Raw genomic sequence first — 14,909 nt, forward strand, 5'->3', positions numbered from 1 at the left:
AAACCATCAGGAGATAAGGTATTCCAATTATAAATGAAACGCTGTTCTTTCTGCAATAAAAGTTTACATATATCTCCTTCATATTGATCAATGTGGATAAGCACTGTATATTTAAGATCTTGTAAAGAATGATCCTCCCTCAACCAGTGATCCACCAGGGGGGCGGACTCTCTGCCCCTGCGGATGTTGCTAAGATGTTCAACAATACGAGTTTTAATTTTTCTGCTGGTTTGACCAATATACAATAAACCGCAGGGGCAGATCACGCAGTACACAACTCCCTGGGAATCACAGTTGGTGCCCGTAGTGAGATCAAACTTCTTACCCCGTGAATTTGGAATAAATATAAAGGGTTGACCCCATATAAAGTTACAGGTGCTACAATGACCACAAGGTTTGTGAGCTGACAATCTTTGTCTGCAATAAGGTCGCCTCCTGCGTCTAAGCTTTTCACCCAAGTTACTGGCCCTGGTAAAGGCAAATTTAGGAGTATCCCTAAATAAAGAATGGTATTGGACAATGGGCCAATATTTTAAGATTATTTTCTTGATAGCATTACTCTTACTGGTAAATGGTAAAACACACACTCTAATATTTCTTCAGATCAGATTAAGATCATTCAGGATTTACAAAATGATCAAACTATAATTATACATAGGGCCGACAAAGGGGGTGGGATTGTCATTCAGGACTATATGGATTATCAAAGAGAAGCCCTTAGCCAATTACATGAAAATAATCTTAAAATATTGGCCCATTGTCCAATACCATTCTTTATTTAGGGATACTCCTAAATTTGCCTTTACCAGGGCCAGTAACTTGGGTGAAAAGCTTAGACGCAGGAGGCGACCTTATTGCAGACAAAGATTGTCAGCTCACAAACCTTGTGGTCATTGTAGCACCTGTAACTTTATATGGGGTCAACCCTTTATATTTATTCCAAATTCACGGGGTAAGAAGTTTGATCTCACTACGGGCACCAACTGTGATTCCCAGGGAGTTGTGTACTGCGTGATCTGCCCCTGCGGTTTATTGTATATTGGTCAAACCAGCAGAAAAATTAAAACTCGTATTGTTGAACATCTTAGCAACATCCGCAGGGGCAGAGAGTCCGCCCCCCTGGTGGATCACTGGTTGAGGGAGGATCATTCGTTACAAGATCTTAAATATACAGTGCTTATCCACATTGATCAATATGAAGGAGATATATGTAAACTTTTATTGCAGAAAGAACAGCGTTTCATTTATAATTGGAATACCTTATCTCCTGATGGTTTAAATTCAGAAATTGAGTGGTTAAACATGTAGGCGTATGTGTGGTGCCCTCGGATATTACGCCATTTCCGCTGCTTAAATTGCAGCATCCCAATCTGCCGGATGTATTAGTGTGCGTATGTATTTAAACCCGGAAGTTAGAGCGACTTTAGCCAGTTCCTCTTCCGGTGTCGTTCCCCGATGTAGTTTGCCTGAGAAGGTATGTTTAACAACCATTACATTGATAATAGAGAAGTCTTGATATTTGATAGATGATTGGTGAGATTCAGTTATAATATTGAATGTGTATTTGATTGATTGCTGTAATGTTTTTAATGTTAGTCTGTTTTTACCTAGACCCCTCCTGACGAAGAAAACGAAACCTGGGTCGGGGGGACAGGCATTGAAGTAAAAAGCACTTGGCACTTTATCTAGCACTTTAAGAGCACTTCAGCACATTACATAAAAAATTATTTGCACAGTTTGTACTTTTGCACAATCCATTGACGCTGCTATTGACTTTTATTCTTGTTCCACCATGGGTACGATAAAAAATGGTCGGATCTTTTAGACATTGCGATATACTATCTAATCATATGATTAGTTGCAGCGTTATTGGAAACTGAATCATCATTTTGTTGGGAATGATAGATGTTTGATTTTAATATATTGGCTTGATAGCTAAAAACATAATAAAGAGCTGTGATTCAATAAAGAACAACATTCAGTGTTTAAAAAACACACAGACCACCAAAGACTGAATACTGAGCCATCCACTTATATGCAGTCCTAAACTAATTACAAAAAAGCATAAGAAGTATTCAAAACAGACAAATTATAAAGAACACATGGATCTCAGGGTGCCAACAGCAAGGTCTGCTTAAAAGATGTGCCTTAATGGATAAAATAGCTTTAAAGGGAGTGAGATCCATAAAGCAGGCCCAGACACAGAAAAAAGACCCGACTTGAGAGTCCATTCAAGGTATCACCTGATTAAACCCTGGTCGAAAGAGCCCAAAGTACTGCCACTCTGACTGGCAATGACCTAACTTACCATAACATAGTAACATAGTAGATGACGGCAGATAAAGACCTGAATGGTCCATCCAGTCTGCCCAACCTGATTCAACTTAAATTTTTTAAATTTTTTCTTCTTAGCTATTTCTGGGCAAGAATCCAAAGCTCTACCCAGTACTGTGCTTGGGTTCCATCTGCCAAAATCTCCATCAAAACCTACTCCATCCCATCTAAACCCTCCCAGCCATTGAAGCCCTCCCCAGCCCATCCCCCACCAAACGGCCATATACAGACACAGACCGTGCAAGTCTGCCCAGTACTGGCCTTAGTTCAATATTTAATATTATTTTCTGATTCTAGATCCTCTGTTTTCATCCCACGCTTCTTTGAACTCAGTCACCGTTTTCCTCTCCATCACCTCTCTCAGGAGCACCTTCTCCGTAAAGTAGAATTTCCTAACATTGCTCTTGAATCTATCACCCCTCAACCTCAAATTATGTCCTCTGGTTTTACCATTTTCCTTTCTCTGGAAAAGATCTTGTTCTACATTAATATCTGTCAAGTATTTGAACGTCTGAATCATATTTCCCCTGTCCCTCCTTTCCTCTAGGGTATACATATTCAGGGCTTCCAGTCTCTCCTCATACGTCTTCTGGCGCAAGCCTCCTATCATTTTTGTCGCCCTCCTAAAACAGAAGTCTGTGGACTGACAGGTCAACCATTTTGATTGCTACAGACAAGAAAATCTCAACCCACCACCACCACAACATACACACTGACTAATCCCTCTCCGCTTCTCTTCCATCACTGCCTGAAACAATTAATAATTCCAACAAGTTTGAGGACTCCTCTGACTTTTCTGACTGATGTTCTTACCCAGGAATTTCAGCTATTTTACAACGGTGAAGTAACACCTGTGCTTCAAAACCCGAGCCTCACTCGCTGAGGAAGGCTGGGCTGCCACCGCACCCTGCCTGCCAATTGCACTGGAAAGTAACGTGGCACAAACACAGCCAGCAGGTGTCTGGCTCTGGGCAGAGTCCCAGTTTTGCAAGCTGCAGCTAAAGGAAGGTGGGTTTGCACATCTGTTTTGGGGGTTCCTCCCCCCCCCCTCCAATTCAAGTCAGGGTGCTGGATTCTACTTTTGACCTTCACAGAATGCTTTCTTCTTAAACTGATTGGGTAAATTACTCTTCCAAAAACACCGCTGCACCTTAAACTGAAATTAAATCTCACTGATAACTGTTTAATTCTTCTTCTGCCCACACCGGCCAGTTTCTGACAGGAGTGAGAAGTGCTATCTAGCTATTACAATCTAGGAAGCAAAAGATGTTGTTTATGCAAATCTGGGATTCATATTTGCAGGCTTTACATCCTAAAGGCCGTAGTGCAGTTTTAAGATGGGTATCCTAATTGGGCTTTCATTTAGTAGGATTGAGATAGTAATGGTGTGTCTTGATGATGTGGGGTAGAGTGTACCATTGGGTGGGGAGAGGAAGGGGGTTTGGGGAGGGGAGGTAGAGGTTACTGAAAGGTTCAAACACATTGTCATATATAGATTAACTGGGGTTTACTGGAAGGGGCCTGGGGATGCCTTCTCTCCTTTTACTCATCAAGTATTGTAGAAGGGAGGAGAGAATTAGTTTGCTGTTATGTTCTATTTATATATGTTTATTTTATTATGTATATTATATTATTATATTTGATGCATCATTGTTGTACTAAGCGCCTTGATGTTGTTTGCTTCAATAAAAACTGTTTGAATCTAATGGCTAGGAATATATAATTCAGTCTTAAAGAATCAAAATGGTAAGGTAGCCATTTTGTATTATAAGCAAATAATGGCAATATATGAAAAGACAACAGAGAAAAAATGAGAGAGAATGGTACAAGTTGGATTTTGAAATCATCATCACCTTTTGACCTTATCTAATCATATTATTTCTTGATGTCTCTTTATTGTCCATTAATGCACACAATTGTATCTCTTATGTTACTCTTTAGACTAGACTTCAACTTTTATAATAAATATGTTCTCTTTTATTTTTAAATAGTCTCCTTTCCTAAGTTCATACAAGTTCCTTATGCTATATCCATGTTATAAATTCATTAGTGGATATCTGCGTGAAATTCAGATAAGGAGCAATACAGCAACAAGAACTATCAAACATTTTAATAATCAGTGCTGGGGCCAATCCTGTTCAATATGATTGTGTGTGACATTGCTGAAGGGATAGAAGGAAAAGTGTGCCTTTTTGCAGATGATACCAAGATTTGTAACAGAGTAGACACCGAAGAGGGAGTGGAAAATATGAAAAAGGATCTGCAAAAGTTAGAAGAATGGTCTAATGCCTGGCAACTAAAATTCAATGCAAAGAAATGCAGAGTAATGCATTTGGGGATTAATAATAGGAAGGAACCGTATATGCTGGAGAGAAGGAGGAGAGAAGCTGATATGCACGGATGGGGAGAGGGACCTTGGGGTGATAGTGTCCGAAGATCTAAAGGTGAAAAAACAGTGTGACAAGGCAGTGGCTGCTGGGCTGTATAAAGAGAGGCGTAGTCAGTAGAAGGAAGAAGGTGTTGATGCCCCTGTACAGGTCATTGGTGAGGCCCCACTTGGAGTATTGTGTTCAATTTTGGAGACCGTATCTGGCGAAGGACGTAAGAAGACTTGAGGCGGTCCAGAGGAGGGCGACGAAAATGATAGGAGGCTTGCGCCAGAAAACGTATGAGGAGAGACTGGAAGGCCTGAATATGTATACCCTAGAGGAAAGGAGAGACAGGGGAGATATGATTCAGACGTTCAAATACTTGAAGGGTATTAACGTAGAACAAAATCTTTTCCAGAGAAAGGAAAATGGTAAAACCAGAGGACATAATTTGAGGTTGAGGGGTGGTAGATTCAAAGGCAATGTTAGGAAATTCTACTTTACGGAGAGGGTAGTGGATGCCTGGAATGCGCTCCCGAGAGAGGTGGTGGAGAGTAAAACGGTGACTGAGTTCAAAGAAGCGTGGGATGAACACAAAGGATCTAGAATCAGAAAATAAGATTAAATATTGAACTAAGGCCAGTACTGGGGAGACTTGCACGGTCTGTGTCTGTATATGGCCGTTTGGTGGAGGATGGGCTGGGGAGGGCTTCAATGGCTGGGAGGGTGTAGATGGGCTAGAGTAAGTATTAACAGAGATTTCGGCAGTTGGAACCCAAGCACAGTACCGGGTAAAGCTTTGGATTCTTGCCCAGAAATAGCTAAGAAGAAAAAATTTAAATTGAATCAGGTTGGGCAGACTGGATGGACCATTCGGGTGTTTATCTGCCATCATCTACTATGTTACTATGTTAATAATAATTTATTTTTATATATTGCCATACCCGAAAGTTCTAGGTGGTTCACAACAATTAAGCATGGTACATACAATACAAATCATTTGAGATTTGGCAAGTTAAATGCATACGATATGGGAAGAAATAAATACAATGTAAGACAAATACAGACAATTTTAAAATGGAATAAAAAATGTTAAGTTAAATAATAAGAAACATTAAGAACCCAGTCTATTGAATAACTGAGTTTTTATCTGTTTTCTAAAATCAAGATAGGAGGAGGCTTCCAACACAGTTTTGGCAAGCCATAAATTCAGTTTGGCTGCCTGAAAAGAAAAGGTTCTTTCAAGGAACTTTTTATAATAACAGGATTTTATTGAGGGATAAGCATTAAAATCAATCTACAAAACACTGAGACTAAATGAGTCGTTCCATGCAGAACTAATGGAGCTTACCTTACAGAATATTTGTGTTTCCATATTCATATATGTGTCTGTTTTAAATAAAACACCCCATGAGGATATCCTTGGAACCTCAACATGTTTGAAAACCCTGAACTCGATAAGACATTAACACCTGGAATCCATGTATGGTACCCACAGCTGTGTACGCAAATCTGAGTGCGCGCCTAAATCGCACTTTTACAAAGCCATAGAGTGGTTTTTAGCGCCGGCCGCAGTGGTAACAGCTACGACGCTCATAGGAATTCTATGAGCGTAGGAGCTCTGTTACTGCTTTGGCCGCTGCTCAAATCCATGCTACGGTTTTGTAAACTAAACTAAACTAAACTAACTAAACTAAACCTTAAGTTTGTATACCGCATCATCTCCACAGAAGTAGAGCTCGACACGGTTTACAGGAATTACAAAAGAAAGGAGTTACAATGGGAAGAAGAAGAGCTTGGTAATAAGGGGAGAGAGAAGGGATTAAGTGTAGAGGAGAGGGAGGGAGTGGTTACATTTTGGAGAAAAGCCAAGTTTTCAAATGTTTTCTGAAGTGTTGGAGGGAGGTCGCACTCCGGAGAGGGGCGGATAAGCTGTTCCACAGCTCGGTGATCTTGAAGAGGAGGGATGTTCCAAGTTTACCTGTATGGGAAATGCCTTTTAAAGAGGGGAATGATAGTATGAATTTCTGAGATCTAATGTAAAAAAAATCTAAGATCTAATGTAAAAAAAAAAAAAAAAAAAGGGAGGGAGGAAGGTTTAATTAACGGGTCAACTAGTGCAAAAAATTGGGCCCTTACAATCAATTACTGGCGTTAATTTGGATTTCAGTCTACCTGAGGTGGACAGTCATAGAAAAAAAGGCAAGGGAGGTGATATTTGAAACGGTGGTCCCAGTCTACCTGAGCTTACATTCTGATCTAATGTGTTGTGATGTGTTACAAGCTGCTTTCTCCTTCATTTGATATGTGGCACTTGTGAGTTACTGAGCACATTATATAAACAAATTCTAAATTCAAACATTTATTACACATTGCCCACATACATATTTTCCTTTTATTAGTTATATAAAATATACATACATCTATACCAGCTCCCAATGGAAGAGATATCTGCAATCATTGCAGATTTGGTGCAGCTATTTTATGAAGATACCTAGGTACCCTATGGGCTCTTATTTTAGGAGCTCTGTTTGTGCTTCGGATAGCTGAAAATAGGCTTTTAGACATCCATATTGCATGGTGCCCAAATTCTGATTTTATAATGCCAGGATACTGATGTCTAAAACTGCAGTATGTCCATGTGGTAAGGAAATGTAGTTTGGGCAGGGCTAGGAAGGGATCAAAAGATGGGCGTCCAAGTCTAATCGCATAAAGGGAAGAGACGGCCATGTTGAAAAAGATGGACCTCCATATTCAGATTTGTGATGAGGGCAAATACACTAGAAAAAGAGGTGCTACTTGGAATGGTCAGTGGAAAAAGGAAACAGGGGGAGACCAAAGGCCCGTTGACTGGATACCATCAAGAATGACATGGGAACGAACATCAAGCAATTGAAAGAAGCCGTGGAAAACAGGGAAGCATGGCGAGGAGTGGCCTACAGAGTATCCAAGGATCGGACACGACTGAACGGATAGTAGTGGTAGTACTTGGCATGTCCATTTTACAGAAAGGTGCTCTGACTGAGCAGTTCTCCACGGGAAGGAGTAAGGGAAGTCGCAGCAGTTTGCTACTCCCCCACATGAATTGACGTTCCTATGCTAATGTCCATGCCCCTTATTTTACACCATTCATAGTTTGGATGTTTTGGTTTTTAACATGGATGTTCATACAGGACAAAACCAGCACTTGGACATCTCTTTTTCATATACATATTTTGAACATAAGAACAGAATAGGAACATAAGAATTGCTGCTGCTGGGTTTAGACCAGTGGTCCATCGTGCCCAGCAGTCCACTCATGCGGCGGCCCCCAGGTCAAAGACCAGTGCCCTGAGTCTAGCTTTACCTGCGTACATTCTGGTTCAGCAGGAACTTGTCTAACTTTTGTCTTGAATCCCTGAAGGGTGTTTTCCCCTATGACAGACTCCGGAAGAGCGTTCCAGTTTTCTACCAATCTCTGGGTGAAGAACTTCCTTACATTTGTACGGAATCTATCCCCTTTTAACTTTAGAGAATGCCCTCTCGTTCGCTCTACCTTGGACAGGGTGAACAACCTGTCTTTATCTACTAAGTCTATTCCCTTCAGTATCTTGAATGTTCCCTCTCAATCTCCTCTGTTTGAGGGAGAAGAGGCCCCGTTTCTCCAATCTCTCACTGTATGGCAACTCCTCCAGTCCCTTAATCATTTTAGTCGCTCTTCTCTGGACCCTCTCGAGTAGTACCGTGTCCTTCTTCATGTATGGTGACCAGTGCAGGACGCAGTATTCCAGGTGGGGGCGTACCATGGCCTGGTACAGCGACATGATAACCTTCTCTGATCTGTTTGTGATCCCCTTCTTAATCATTCCTAGCATTCTGTTTGCCCTTTTTGCCACCGCCGCACATTGCGCAGACGGCTTCATTGACTTGACGACCAGTACTCCCAAGCCTCTTTCTTCGGGGGTCTCTCCAAGTACCACACTGGACATCCTGTATTCGTTTATAAGATTTTTGTTACCGACATGCATCACCTTACACTTATTCACGTTAAACCTCATTTGCCATGTGGCAGCCCATTTCTCGAGTGTGTTTATGTCACTTTGGAGGTTTTTACAATCCTCCCGTGCTTTTACTACCCTGAATAACTTTGTATCATCTGCAAATTTAATCACCTCCCTCGTTGTACCAATTTCCAGGTCGTTTATAAATATGTTGAAGAGCACGGGTCCAAGCACCGAACCCTGCGGCACTCCACTCGTGACTCTTTTCCAGTGTGAGTATGTTCCATTTACTCCCACTCTCTGTTTCCTATCTGCCAACTAGTTTTTAATCTACGTGAGTATTCCACCCTCGATCCCATGGCTCGCAAATTTTCGAAGTAGTCGTTCATGTGGGACCTTGACCCAAGGGCTTCAGGGTAAAGTAACTCTATTCGCTGATGACGCCAAACTATGTAATATAGTAAGTGAAAGCAATCTGCAGGATAGTATGACGCAGGATCTGCTTACGTTGGAAAACTGGTCCTCGACATGGCAGCTGGGCTTCAACGCTAAGAAATGTAAGGTTATGCATCTTGGTAGCAGAAATCCATGCAAACCTTACACCTTAAATGGAGAAACACTAGCTAGGACTTCAGAAGAAAGAGACTTGGGAATAATCATCAGTGCGGACATGAAGGCCGCCAAACAAGTAGAGAAGGCCTCATCCAAAGCAAGGCAACTTATGGGATGTATCAATAGAAGCTTCGTTAGCCGCAAATCTGAAGTCATAATGCCACTGTACAGAACCATGGTGAGACCTTATCTGGAGTACTGTGTGCAATTCTGGAGGCCACATTACCGAAAAGACGTGCTTAGAGTTGAGTCGGTTCAGCGGATGGCCACCAGGATGATCTCAGGGCTCAAGGGTCTCTCGTACGAAGAAAGACTAAACAAATTGCAGCTCTACACTCTAGAGGAGCGCAGGGAGAGGGGGGACATGATTGAGACATTTAAATACATCACGGGACGTGTCGAGGTGGAAGAAGACATCTTCTTTCTCAGGGGACCCTCGGTCACAAGGGGGCATCCATTCAAACTCAGAGGAGGGAAATTCGATAGTGACATAAGGAAGTATTTCTTCACAGAAAGGGTTGTAGATCACTGGAACAAGCTTCCAGAGCAGGTGATCAAGGCCACCAGCGTTATTGACTTTAAGAATAAATGGGATGCCCTAGTAGGATCCTTACGAGGGTCGAGTTAAGGAACTAGGTCATTAGTACTCAGACTTAATGGGGTGGGTCAGTAGAGTGGGCAGACTTGATGGGCTATAGCCCTTTTCTGCCGTCATCTTTCTATGTTTCTATGTAATGCGGCCAATTTTTTTCCTAAGATACAGGAGAAATGGAGGTCCCATGTGCAACGTACTGACTTGGCTGTCTTTTCTAAAATCTGCCCCTAAGTTGTCTCTATAAAACAGGCACCTATCCTGACTTCCTGCTGAGGAGACCTGCTACGAAATTATCCTTCAGGGGATTAATTTACAATTATAAAGTAAAGACAGGGCAGTACTATTTGGACTTCAAAAGCACAGAGCCCTTAAGAATTATTAAACGGTAACTGCAGGATGCTGGCATCATTACAGCCAAGGCTAACCATTTCTTTTCTTTACTGTTTAATTTAATTTATTCTTTTGGCTTCTCCTCTGCTGGTTCTCTTTGTATTTTCCATTGTTTTCCCTTGTTAGGGATTACCGTATGCTGTTGATCCTGTTTTGTACATTGCCACAAGGCTTTTTGCAACTGGTATAAGATAAACACACAGATTAAATAAGCAAATATAGAGCCAGACTGGTGGCTCGGTGGCTCAGTGACAAGTGCTACCTAATAACACGCAGTTCCTGAACTTAGCTTCTGCTCCCTGGCCTGGCTAGAGCCAGAAAGCTGCAGAGTAAGTGTTTCAAGTCCCTTGGGGGGGAAGGAGAGGGAGAGTAAACCATTCAATGGCGCCAATTGCTGGAAAAACTTAAGGTTTACATTAATTGGGTTCTAGAAGGAGCAAAGGTATGCGGCCCCTCCCTTTGGGTAATTGTGATTGAAGGCTTGTGGTGCTACAGCCCAACAGATGTCACTTCGGTGACGGGATAATCACGCGCCAGATGCCAGCGTGCCGACAATTCGGCGCAAGACAGAAGCGCGCGGGGGAAAAAATAATTTTTAAAGAGCTCCGACTGGGGGTTTGGGGTGGCAACCCCCCCACTTTATTGGTTAGTGTTCGCGCTGCCGTTGCGGGGGGTGAAACCCCCCACATTATAGAGAAAACTGAACTTTTCCCCCCCCAAAATCAGAAAAAGTTCCGTTTTCTCTATAATGGAGGTTTCCAACTCCCCGAACCCCCCTCCAACAGCAGCGCGAACACTAACCAATAAAGTGGGGGGTTGCTACCCCAACCCCCCGTCGGAGCTCTTTAAAAATTACTTTTTCCCCTGCGCGCTTCTGTCTTGCGCCGAATTGTCGGCACGCTGGCGTCTTGTGCGCCACTGACTATGAACCGTGAAGGCGTGTCTCGGAGGTACATTTGTGCTTGTGCACTGGGGTACTGCTTTATAAAAGCACATTTGTTGCTGTTAAGGTACAGTGAGTGCAAAGCCTTTGAGGTAAATGGGGAGGGGTAAATAGCTCTGCATTTTCCCCATGTTTACTGCACAGAGCACATGCAGTGGCAGACAATAAAGGAGCACACATGCTATTTGAGGTGCGGGCCCACAAAAATAAAATTTAAAAACTGCTATTACTGTGGTGGCACTCCCCTCCCCCCACATCAGTTCACCCTCCAACATCAACCCATATATCAGATGCCCTCCCACGACCCACATATTGCGCTCTCTCCTGAAATCACCCTCAGATATCACATCACTTCGACGTGTCCAATTCCCCCCCCCCCATGATCCCAATATGCCCAATACGTCCAATCATCTCAATGTGACCATGACATGTCCAGTCACCCCCATGTCCCTCCTTCTGACCTCTCCGACCGTCAAATTCCCCAGTCCAAAATCTTGCGGCCCCCCCCCCAAGACCTTGATCCCACCCCCACCAACAGTCCCTTGCAGGAATTACCCGAGAGTGCCCATGGTGGGCCAGTGGTGGCTGTGTGACAGTTGAGCTCCTCTGCTGCTGCCCGGGATGCCACTTGGAGACACAATGGCAGGAATGACCCCTATTGAGATGACTGATAGGGGTCATGATGGCTATTTTGGATCCCAGTACTATAGACACCCCTGCATAGGTCTCAGGGGAGACTGGGAGTAAGATTTTGGATGGGGATCAAAGGGTGCTTTGCCTATTGGGGGGCAAGGAGGGATATATTGGGGACAAGGTTGGCAGTGTCTGGATATATTAGAATGATGTAGGGGGTTTGTGCATGGGATGATGAAGGGAGCGAGATATGAAGTGTAAGAGGGTGATTTCAGAAGGGTGAGCTGATATATAGGTCATGTGGGGAAGGGTGAACCACATGTGCTTAACAAGTGCTGCCGTGTCAGCTATGCTGGACTGCTGGTAGTGCAGCTGCATGTCCTGCAAGGTGGTAAGTTCAACTGTGACACCGTATGGTACTGATCCGCTCACTAGCTATCGCAGTTGGCCGCCCTTTCACCACCCATGTCACCTTCAGCTTCACCCACTCCAGTTTTAAGCAGCGAACATGGGATTTTACCATGCTGGCTACTTTTTAGCACAGAAAACAGTGCGGGTTAATGCAGCTTAGTAAAAGACCCCTATATATTCATTATGACTTCAATACATTACCTGAGATTTTAACGAAGAAATAGTATCTTCCAGTTCCTTTCTTAAGGACATCGGCATTAGACCTTTGAGCTTCAATTCATACACTTGTCGAAGTTGATTTACCTGGAAGGGAACCAATCAAGTTGCGTTACATAATTCCAGCATTTTGATGCCAATGGATTTTGAACAGTCTGTAATTAATTTACAACAATTTTTCTTTTTACCCGGTGACAAATGAATAGAAAACCATAAAGCTAAAAGCATTTCTGTTACCTAGAATTTATTTTGCAGAATTAAAGATGAAAAATGGTTTTCTTTATGGAACACCAGCTCCAACCCTGGTGTGAACGTACAAATGTTATGAGAGCAGCTATTTCTACTGGATTTGTGCTCGTATTTTGTGCATCTGTATAAAACAACTCCCTTGGCTTCTCCACCTAAGTTTGATCACGTGACCCCTTTGTTACGTAAAGCTCGTCGGTTGCCTATTAAACAGAATTCCCTATAAAATTTCATTAATAACTTTTAAAACGATGCAAACAAAATCTCCTCAATTTATTGAAAATTTTTTTATTCCTTACGAGCCATCCCGTCTCCTCAGAACTTCAGATCGCAAATTACTAACCACCCCCTCTTTACGTATAATAGGTACCAAGTGTCAAGATATCTTTTCAGTAGTTGCCCCCCCCCCCCACCGCAGCTTGGAAATACTCTTCCAGCCCCAGTAAAAGAATAAAATAACTTAGACCGCTTTAAAGGCCTTCTTAAGGCCCATTTATTCAAAGATTGCTTTAATATTTAAATCTTCCTCTAGGTCACACAAGTTCTCCTTTCAAAAGAATCAGATCACAGCATTCCTCTTCTTTCTGTCCTTTCCGTAATTGTTTTCTATCCAATATCAATTGTATTTCTTCCCCATCTTCCTTCTGTATCAGGTTAGTTTAGTTCAATTTGTCCTATTTGTGGTACTCCATTTGCTTAAGTTTTTTTAATCTCTTTTTTAATTTGTATTGTTACTGGCGTTTTTTATTTTGTATTCCCGATTATAAGAACATAAGGATTTCCACTGCTGGGTCTGACCAGTGGTCCATCGTGCCCAGCAGTCCGCTCACGTGGCGGCCCCCAGGTCAAAGACCAGTGCTCTAAATGAGTCCAGCCTCACCCGCGTACGTTCCAGTTTAGCAGGAACTTGTCCAACTTTGTCTTGAATCCCTGGAGGGTGTTTTCCCCTATGACAGACTCCAGAAGAGCGTTCCAGTTTTCTACCACTCTCTGGGTGAAGAAGAACTTCCTTACATTCGTACGGAATCTATCCCCTTTCAACTTTAGAGAGTGCCCTCTCGTTCTCCCTACCTTATCTATAACTCACTTAGAAGTTGGATAAGAGATAGTATCAAATTTCAATAAAAACTTGAAACTATACTCGCCACGAGTGTAATTTCATACAGTACATCGTAAAGGGCTGTGGGTGTAGGAGGCAGGGGTCCAAACGTGAACAGTGGAAAAGAAATACATTAACATGCACCTGAAACCAGTAACCACTGCCAAGAACCATTCATATTTACATGTCTTGGTTCCATGCCACCGGTTGATTAATTATGGATCCTATCATAGTTCCTTTTTCTTATGAAGTACGTTTATTTGTATTTCACATTTAGAGTCAGTTCAAACAAATGCTTGGGATGATTGATAGGATCAAACATCACGTAGATGTTTCTGCTCATCGTGCCCGTTCTGTTTGCCAACTCATAAACGTAGAAACAATGTACCCTTGAGATTCCTGTTTAGAATTTCCATATTGTTTTGTGGTTCTGAAATTAATACTACTCTTATTAGGATCAGAGAAATTGGAAAGCACTTACTGAAAAAACAAAATGGAGCGATTCACTAAAGCTTTATACCCAATCTTTGCCTATGGGGGAGAGGGAACATGGGCATATCATAAACCTTTTTGATGTGGGTATAAGGGCTTTTATGAAATGACTAGTGTTTAAGCCCGTTACATTAACGGGTGCTAGAAAGCAGCCCCCTTTCCCTCTCCCCCCTCCAGTTCCTCCCTGTCTCTCCATGCCCCCCCCTTCTGTCTCCCCTCCCAAGCAAAGCTGTCTGCCTCCCAGCATACCCCTCCCCCAAAGCAGCCCCCTTTCCCTCTCCCCCTCCAGTTCCTCCCTGACTGTCTCTCCGTGGCCCCCCTTCTGTCTTCCCCCCTAAGCAAAACGATCTGCCTCCCAGCCATGATTTCAGCTAGTGCCTATGTAAGCTAAAAATAGGCACCTTCCTAACCTTTAAACCTAGGCAACGTCATATATAATTATCCTCTTACTCCTGCTAGCTGCACTTTCAGTGGTACTCCATAGCTTACACACACAACATTTATAAGGGGATGAAGTATATAAGGGGTCAAAGGTTACATGCTCAACTTTCAGAATACTGTAAGATATGTGCGGAACTGTTGCACTTAG

At 42.6% G+C, this 14,909-nt stretch overlaps 1 protein-coding gene across 9 annotated transcripts in view; it reads right to left on the bottom strand.

Annotated features, from left to right (window-relative positions):
- CEP112 (centrosomal protein 112) overlaps nucleotides 1-14,909 on the bottom strand; it is a 729,616-nt gene that overhangs the window by 16,380 nt on the left and 698,327 nt on the right. For all 9 annotated transcript variants that reach the window (XM_033961733.1, XM_033961732.1, XM_033961731.1 and 6 more), the window contains one exon: nucleotides 12,469-12,570. In XM_033961733.1, coding sequence (XP_033817624.1) covers nucleotides 12,469-12,570 — 102 coding nt within the window. The remainder of the gene's footprint in view (nucleotides 1-12,468; nucleotides 12,571-14,909) is intronic.

Source organism: Geotrypetes seraphini, chromosome 10 (genome assembly GCF_902459505.1).
Source record: "Geotrypetes seraphini chromosome 10, aGeoSer1.1, whole genome shotgun sequence".
Classification (NCBI taxonomy): Eukaryota; Metazoa; Chordata; class Amphibia; order Gymnophiona; family Dermophiidae; genus Geotrypetes; species Geotrypetes seraphini.